This window comes from Phodopus roborovskii, unplaced genomic scaffold (assembly GCF_943737965.1).
Source record: "Phodopus roborovskii unplaced genomic scaffold, PHOROB, whole genome shotgun sequence".
NCBI classification, from domain to species: Eukaryota; Metazoa; Chordata; class Mammalia; order Rodentia; family Cricetidae; genus Phodopus; species Phodopus roborovskii.
The window spans coordinates 45700160-45708700 of record NW_026126407.1 but is presented as its reverse complement, the minus strand read 5'-3'; the positions used below and the strand labels follow the sequence as shown (position 1 = coordinate 45708700).

At 45.6% G+C, this 8541-nt stretch overlaps 1 protein-coding gene across 4 annotated transcripts in view; it reads left to right on the top strand.

Moving 5' to 3' along the window:
* Nucleotides 1-1994: 1994 nt before the first annotated feature.
* The window catches only part of Fbxw11 (F-box and WD repeat domain containing 11), a 100796-nt gene continuing 94249 nt past the window's right edge, over nucleotides 1995-8541 (top strand). For 2 of the 4 annotated variants that reach the window (XM_051180985.1, XM_051180984.1), the window contains exon 1: nucleotides 1996-2192. In XM_051180985.1, coding sequence (XP_051036942.1) covers nucleotides 2148-2192 — 45 coding nt within the window. In that variant the 5' untranslated portion in view covers nucleotides 1996-2147. Of the gene's footprint in view, nucleotides 2193-8541 lie in introns of all 4 variants that reach the window. The other 2 variants (XM_051180983.1, XM_051180986.1) reach the window with 2 other exon arrangements.

The window sequence follows — 8541 nt, the reverse complement described above, 5'->3', positions numbered from 1 at the left end:
CCAGAGAATGAGAAATTATTTTTGAATGTGTTCCTAGCCGATTACAGCCTCATGTGTAACCTCAGCTTATATCATATTGGCCCAGATAAGCTTGGTTAACCTACACAATCGTAAAAAATAATAAACCATTGTTATTCTAAGCTACCAAGCTTTGGCATGGTTTGTTATGTTGCAATAGGTAACTGAAACAGAGGTCATTTAACCTACCCTCCTGTCTGGTGAAATCCAGACAGCAAGGTAAAGGCAGTAACTCTAATTCTGGGCTTTTCTCAGTTGCTTTTCTTTCAATTTCTTTCAAGCCACCGGATAAAGACTATAAAATTTCAAGCTCTAACTGCAGGGAATGTATACAGTGATTTGGATGTATACTGATAACTGTAATACTTTGATCTTTGGAAACGGGAAGAGTTGGAAGGTCATCTGCTGCACTGGGGCAGAGAATTGAAAAACACTTGAGAGACAAATGGGAAAGCAATTTCTGCCATTGAGAAGTGGGCTTTGTACAATCATCCAGGCCCTTGATAATAGCCAGAGTCTGGCCCTTACAGCTAGGTCTCCTGTAAAACATAAATAACTTCACAGACTACCAACATCACACAAGGCCATTCTGTGACCTTATCTTATGGATCAAGACAAAACCAAGGCTACTCACTCCATAACTTGTGAGCTTGGATAAAACACGAGCATTATCCAAGCCACACACACAGAGCTACAAAGACTAAACACTTGAACCTGGCTAATGTGAGGGGCTGTCAGCAATTACTGCATTTGCTTCATCTAACTTCCCCCAGATAAGACTGAAGTGTCCAATCTTAGAATTACTCCCACTCCCTGACAGTACCCGCTCCAGAGCCTCTTCAAATGCTCTTCTATATTATCTAAGGTCTTTTACTGAGCCTTCCACAATTTATCATGATGTATGTTCTCTTCTGCTTCAGCTGGAAATAAACGCATCTTGTTCAATTATCAGTGTGCTCTTGGGGGATTTTGGTTGGAGGGTACTGACAGATTTGGAGAAGGTTCCTCCCAAAGAGTTGGAGGCAGAGTTCACTGGAAGTCTCCAGTTGTGCTCCTTCATAGCATCTCTAACTCTTGGTTAATGTTTTCTGTCTTTCCATTACTTAAGCTTCAGGAGTACAGGGGTCTCTTCTCTTATGTTCGAAAGTTGATTTCCAGTACTCGGCAGTACTCGGTTTAAACTGAATGCTTAAAAACATGTTTTCAGCTGGGCGTTGGTGGCGAACGCCTTTAATCCCAGCACTCGGGAGGCAGAGTCCAGCCTGGTTTAGAGAGCTAGTTCCAGGACAGGCTCCAAAGGAAACCATGTCTCGAAAAACAACAAAAAACAAAACAAAAAAGTGTTTTCCGAACAAACTTCCTTCTCATGGTTCAGGTCCTCCCAGTCAGTGCAGCAGATCTTAATACACCTGTTTCTCAACTCGGTCTCCAAACTCTTCCTCTTGAGATGTCCATCTTCCCTTGGCTGCGACCTCGGGCTCTCGGGCCCCCTTCCACCATTCCTAGTGCACCTGGACCCACCTGTCGCCACTACCTGTCTCTACCAAATGCAACATACACGAAGCGGCGGTACAGCCACCTGGGCGACGAGTGGGCACTGCAGACACCCACGGCGCATGTGCGGAAACCGGTCGCACCGCAAAGATCGCAGACAAGTGAGGAGTTGCCTCCGAGTTTCCGTCCGGGTCTGGGCAGCCTTGGGCTGCCAGGAAGTCAGGAACGACCAGCCGGAAGGAGACCTCGCGCGCGAGGATTTCTGGGACAAGTAGTCGCGGCACTCACGAGGCCCTACCCCGAGCAAGCCCTAGATTCTCCAGGTCTACACTTCCCACACTCTCAGCCCTGCGCTCCCCGAAGCTCACTATTTAGTGACGAACTCCTGGCAGAGTGGGCCTGGCGGCTTCTTGCTCCCACAAGGCCGCGCGCGCCGCGGTGGTTACCGGGAGTTGTAGTGCCCGCTGCGCGTCCTACGTCCGGCAAAGGGGAGGGCGGAGCTGCCGGCGGCCCGGGCGGGCTGGCAGCTAGAGTGGGTGCGAGAGCCGCCTCCACCGTCGCCGCTGCCACCGCCTCCTCCGCCCGGGCCGTTCGCTGCTGAGCGGGGAGAGCGAGGCGGGGCCGCCGGGGCCGCCATGGAGCCCGACTCGGTGATTGAGGACAAGACCATCGAGCTCATGGTGAGTGCGGCCCGTTGGCCCTCCGTTCTTCCGGCCAGCCGGCGGCCCGGGGGCCTGCCCACCTCGGCGTCCGTGCCAGGCCAGCCCTCGTTCCCTGCCGCCCGGGCCCGGCCGGTCCCCTGCTGTGGCTCGTTGCTGACGCCTCGCGCTCCCGGGCCGGCCCGGACTCCTCTCCCCGCGCCCCCTCCCCCCTTTGCCGGGCTCCGACCGGTCTCTGGCGCCCCTGCCTCGCTCCTCCGGGAGCCTCCGCTCACTCTTGCCTTGCCATCGCAGTCTCTTTTTAGAAGGGGATTTCTTTTCCCTTCCCATTCCTCCGGGCAGGCCCGCATCGCGGTTCCCGGCCGCGCTCAAGCCGAGGGTGATGGTGGTTGGAGGGAGTCCGAGAACCAGTTGGGGCCGCTTCGGCCTCCCTAACCTAGGTGCGAGGGGGTAGGTTTGGGGGGGGGGGGCTCTCAGGACTTTCTCCCCAAGCTTCGGCTGTGTGGATGCCAAGATAGGCCCCGTAGGGCTGGGATGTTGGGGGTGCCCTCGAGTTTGAGGCTTGCTGGATAAGGGGCGTCTCTTTTGGGCCCCTGTGGTGTCAGGCTTCTTGGACAAAGGGTTTTCTACCCTGCCGTGAAGGATGTTTGTATAGCAAGGCCTCAGGTACTCTGGATTCCATTCCACAGAAAGGGAAACCATAACTTTACCATTTGGGAAATGAGAGGGGAGGGGGAAGAGGTCGCCCTCATTACCCGCCACCCGCTCTTTAAAAGAAAGAAAGAAAAAAGAAAGAAAACAGAGGTGGATTCTTGACCCACAGAGAAGTAACGATCCCTTTTACTGTTAGAAACCATTGGTAGCCAGACTGATAAGATCTTCCCGGACACCCCTAACCCCTCTCTGACCTCAGACTTGGTGCCAGAAGGGTTTTTGGAAACAGGACTGTGAGTGAGTGGCTGGAAGAAGTGAAGAATTTGCTTATTGGTGGAAGAAATAATATGGCTGGTATTACCTCCCAATTTAAACGTGAGGGAAATCAAACGGCTCAGGAGAGTTGGAAGGAAATCAGCCTCTGCAAATGGACATACACAAAGGGCTTCTTCCTGTGAAACCGTTGATAGTTTCTTTGTATCTCTGCTAATACAGTAACAATTAGTATCAGCTCCAGGGTAGTAAGGAAAGGTGAAAGATCTACTGAACGTAGCAAAACGTTTTCCTCGTCGATTTTTCTTCAGTGTGAACATGCTTATTGAGTCAGTGATTCCACTGGGTAGGGTTGGTGACATCAGAGCCACTTCCCCCATTTAATGCTATAAATAATAAATGGTGATACTGAAAGTCTGTCGGATAGCCTCATGGTTTCTGTGGATGATGTTATCCAGGGAGTTGAGTTATACGTTTTAAAATGGAAGTATAGTAGCATAAAATAAATACAGTGGTAGTGTCATGTCTGCTGTCCTCTGCACAACGTGCAGAACTGGACTTGTTGAAAATTGGGGAAAAAGAAAACCTTTGGTAGATCTGGGGTGTATGTGTTTGAAGGAATTCTGTCACTTGTGGGATGTTGATTTTTAGGTCCTGAGGAGTGTTTCCTTTTCAGCATCAACAGTTTAGGCAACTTTAGAAGTGGGTTATTTTGACACAATATCTTTTAAACATTTTTTTAAATGTATTATTACAAATGTGCAAATGTACCACAGTGGGCATTTGGTGATCAGAGGACAACTTTGCAGTCACTTGTCTTCTGTCTTTACCTGGGTACCCTAAATTGAACTCATGTTGTCAGGCTTGTATGATCAAATGCCTTTTGGCTGAGCCATCTTGCTGACCTCTGTTTTGGCAAAGTAATTTCAGACATGTTCCATCTTCTTAAACAGTATATCAGCTTTCAGTGTGTCGAGTACTTCAAACTGAAACACATTTACTTCAAACAGCCAAAATGTTTTCTTCAAAAGAGTTAGAAGAAATACAGTGTAACCCAAGGCATAGGTTTTTAGTATGTGACTAAAGAAAGTCTCTACCCCACATTTCCTTGTTTTCTATGCTTATAACCAAAAAGGTTTGTTTTGGGTGCTGGTTGGGGTGCACCTCAGTGCTAGAGCACAAGCTTAGAACCATGAATCCCTGATGGATGGTTTAGACTTTGTGTGATTATAGGAAGAGATGTCAGCCCAACTGAGGATATAGAAAGTTAGATTCCTCCCCCCCCCCCCCCCAAGACAGGCTTTCTCTGTAGCTTTGGAGCCTATTCTATAACTCTCTTTGTAGGCCATGGTGGCTTTGAACTCACATAGATCTGCGTGCTCTGCCAAAGTGCTGGGATTAAAGGCATAATTTTAAAGATTTTTTTTTTTTCTCATCAAAGGTGATATCTGTTAGTACGCCTAGGCAGCCTTTTCAATGAACTGTAGGTGTTTATTTTAGTGTAATAAAGCTTGAGAGTGCTTAGCCACTACTCAAGAAGTCTAGCGTTAATGAGCAGATCAGAATGTCTTTAAAACCCAGGGGCATCTGGTTTTCTGTATTCACTATATTTCAATTACAGTTTCCAGAAATTGGCTGAAAATTCATTTAATAATGATGTCCAAATGATTGAAGGAGGAGAACCGGTTAAATTGATGGTATTTTGAAAGCCTAGAACACAAAATATTTCAAATTTTTGTGAATCTTCTTCTGGACTCGGATATTTGTGATTATGGTGCCTGTGTGAGTTTGGTACTTAATGTCTGACAGGATCGGTGTGTGTTCTTCTAGATTGCACTGCATCACAAAGAGGAAACTGACTGTGTCATCTTCAGTTCTTAATTGTCAACCTTCTACTTCATGGCAGCCCTCCTGTTGGCAGCCTCTTAAGTGCTGGGGTTACAGGTGTGAGCCACTAGATACCTTTTACTGTTTCTTTTACAGGGCTCAGAGCCAAGCTTGGCTCATTCTGGGCAACTGCTCTGCCATTAAGCTACTTCACTCCAGTCCATCGTTTTTGTTTTATTTTATACATTTGGGAGAAATTAAAACTAGTTATAGTGGAGACTACACCTATAGTTTACCCTAGTGCACACTATCCTATCCCTAGCAAGGAGATGGTTGGAGGAGAAGGATGGTACTAGAATAGTTAAAATTTGTGACTTTTACCCCTACTTGAGGCCTGGGTCTGCCAAAGGTGCTTGCATATCTCTGGCATTCTGACTTTAATAAAGACCTTAAGAGTGTTCTTGTCCTCTCTCCCTCTCTCCATTTTCTCCTTCTTTTTCCTCTTACCTGCCTCCCCTCTTTTTAACACATACTCCTTTTACCAACTCCCTACCCTCTTCTAGGGTCATCTCATTTAGCCCAGGTTGGCCTGGAACTTTCTGGCCAAAACTGGCCTTGAACTCCCAATCTTCTTGCTTCTGCCTTCCATGTGCTGGGATTATGCGTCTGTGCCACTGTCCTCAGCTAGGTGATAACTGAACTCTTTTGTTTTTGAGTTTTTGAAACAGGGATTCTCTGTAACAGCCCTGACTGTCCTGGAACTCTGTAGACCAGGTTGACCTCAATCTCACTGAGATCTGCCTGCTTCTGCCTTCCAAGTGCTAGGGTATGTCTGGCTATAAATGACAATGGATTCATAGTTGCTGATAGTGAATAATTTAATTGCCATGTGGCTTTCATGGTTTTATACTGGCCCAGTCCTGGGCCAGCTTAATGGACCCGTTTTCTAAAGTTCTCTGTAACAATGCTTTATTATGAGTTGGTTAGAACAGCAGTGATCCATTTTGGAAATAGTTCACCAGGCTGTGGGTCTGGTTTGCTGATTTCACTGGAAAGAATGCAGACGGTATCACAGTTCAGTGCATCACATGGAATTGGGAGCATGGGTTGATGTATAGGCACTCTTTAGGAAGCACTCAGAAGAGCTGCAGATTGACAGAGATGGCTAGTTTCTCCTAGGAAAAGACAGCAAAATGCTTCTAACGGTTCAAGAACACAGCCAATGGGTAAAGGTGCCAGTCTGACTACCTAAGTTTCATTCCCTAGGACTCAGAGGAAGGAGAGAACAAACCTCCAGAAAGCACTATCAATGCATGCATTCAGCATATAAATAAATCTTAATTTTAAAGACGTTTAAGGATTAGCTAGGTGGTGGTGGCCCACACCTTTAATCCCAGCAGAGGGAGGCAAATCTCTGAGTTTGAGGCTAGTGTGGTCTACAAAGTGAGTTCTAGGACTACTAGGGCTACATAGAGGAACCCTTTTTAAGTCTGATAATTCTGCCTCATGGAGTGAGCAAAACTTGACTGGTTACACTTCTGCTGCGTTATTAGCTGTTGAAGGATTCCCCTCTGCTGAGAGACCCTAAGTGTGTCATTTCCTTTTGTTTTTATCTCTTTTAAATTTTATTTTCTGTACATTGGCACTTTGCATTCATGCTTTTTTGTTTTGTTTTGTTTTTCTTGTGAGGGTGTTGGATCCCTTAGAACTGTAGTTACAGATAGTTGTGAGATTTCATGTGGGTGCTGGGAATTGAATCCAGAACCTTTGGACAAACAGCTCTTAACCGCTGAGCCATCTCTCCAGTTTTTGTTTTAAATCTCTTAAGTGAATGAAGTAATGCAGATTAAAATATGGTGGTCCTTATTAAGAAGGTGCAATATAAATGTTATTTTTAGAGCTATTGAAGTATAGGCAGGCTGCAAAACTGATAGGTAATTGTTCGTGTTTTTCTCTGTTTTCTTTTAGGTTCAGTTTTTTTCTCCCCCTCCCTTCCTATCTTTGGCTTAGTGAGGCAAATAAGATTGTTTAGTGAATCAATCAAGAAATTGGATGTCAGCAGCTATCCATCCCCTCATTGCTCTCTGGTGACTGCTAACTCACCACATGTGCAGAAGTAGATGCGGGTTTCAGGGCCCACATGTGTTTATAGGATCTTTGACCTGTCTAAAGAGGCCCTGGCTCTAATATATAATCTGTCTGAGGATTTGCAGTAGGCTAAATGTCCTTCAGATTTGACAAGGATGGCCCTGACTGCTGTAGTCTGTCCTTTAAGTAGGGAGCTAGCCCCGGATACTCACTAGGCCATTAACATTATGTTCCTAGACCTGAACACATGTGGCAGTACTTTTGGGGCTATAGCCTGCTTTTCCAGGCCTGCTCATTCTGCTTTCATTCCACTTCCAATCCATTTACCTCCTCCACTTCCTTTGTCTTTGAATCTCCCTTCATCCTTTCTTCCTGCTTTCTTCTCTGCTATACTCAGCCAGAGTCAAGGGATGCTGGTCCTTCGTACTCTGCTCATACTCTTCTGTTGTCAGCACTCATAGAAAACTGCCTTGAGTACATCTTTTGAAGGTAGCTGCTGTTTATTGATAGAACTCCATTCTTGAGCAGCCTCTGGCCAAATTGGCTAGGTCACATCTCAGCAATCTTTCTTTTGTTTCTGCTGATAAACCTTTGTCAGCCCAGGAGACATAATGGAAGCCACCCCTTTGATGTCAGTTTGTGTGGTGCTGGCAGATACCATCTTGTTTGGCTGCATAGCACAATTTTTGTGGAACAATCCTTAAATGAATGAATTATCTAGTGGTACTTAGAATAGTCTAAGCTTATGCTGTAGTTATGTGTTTGTGTCCCCCATGAAATGAAAAGGTCTTTGTGGCCCTTGCTCTGGCCATGGCTCCTTCACATACACAGTGCACTTTTCTAGTAGCTGTTGGTTTAATGGTGAACTCTTCTCTCTATCTTAGCCATCTTCATGTCTGGGAAGCTGCACCTGTTACCAATTCTTTATGGAGCCTTCACATTATTACTGCATGTTACACAGAATTGGATTTGTGTCTAAACCCTCGTGCCAGAAGTTACAGCTGATGATCCTTCCTTCACCGTGTGCTAAGTGTGTAGTGCTGGTGGCTATTTATTAATTTAAATTAATGTTAGGGGTTATGATACCTTTTAAGATTTTCCTTTGATAGCTTTAACATAAAGATGTGTATAAAAGAAAAAGACTGGTGAGGGAAAGTGGAAGTTTGTGTGTGGCCCACATGCATAGACATTTAACCATCATGTACAGACCTACATATATAAATATTGACTTAAAAAAGCATCCTAGACTGGTGATTAGCCAAGAAATGAGGAAGCCATGATATTTTTCTATCTGTTGGTGAGAACAGTTGATAAGCTGCAAGGGTTTCCTGACTTTAAAAAAAAATTGTGATTTAACTAGGAGAAAGGGCATACATAGGCTGTAAGGTGAAACACCTGATTTTCTACCACAGCTCTGCACTTGCTGTGTGACCTTGGAGGAAGCTTTATTGTAGCTTAACTATATATGCACAGAAACCTGGCTGACCTTCTGAATTATTTGGAAGGCTAAGAGACATGTATATGAAAT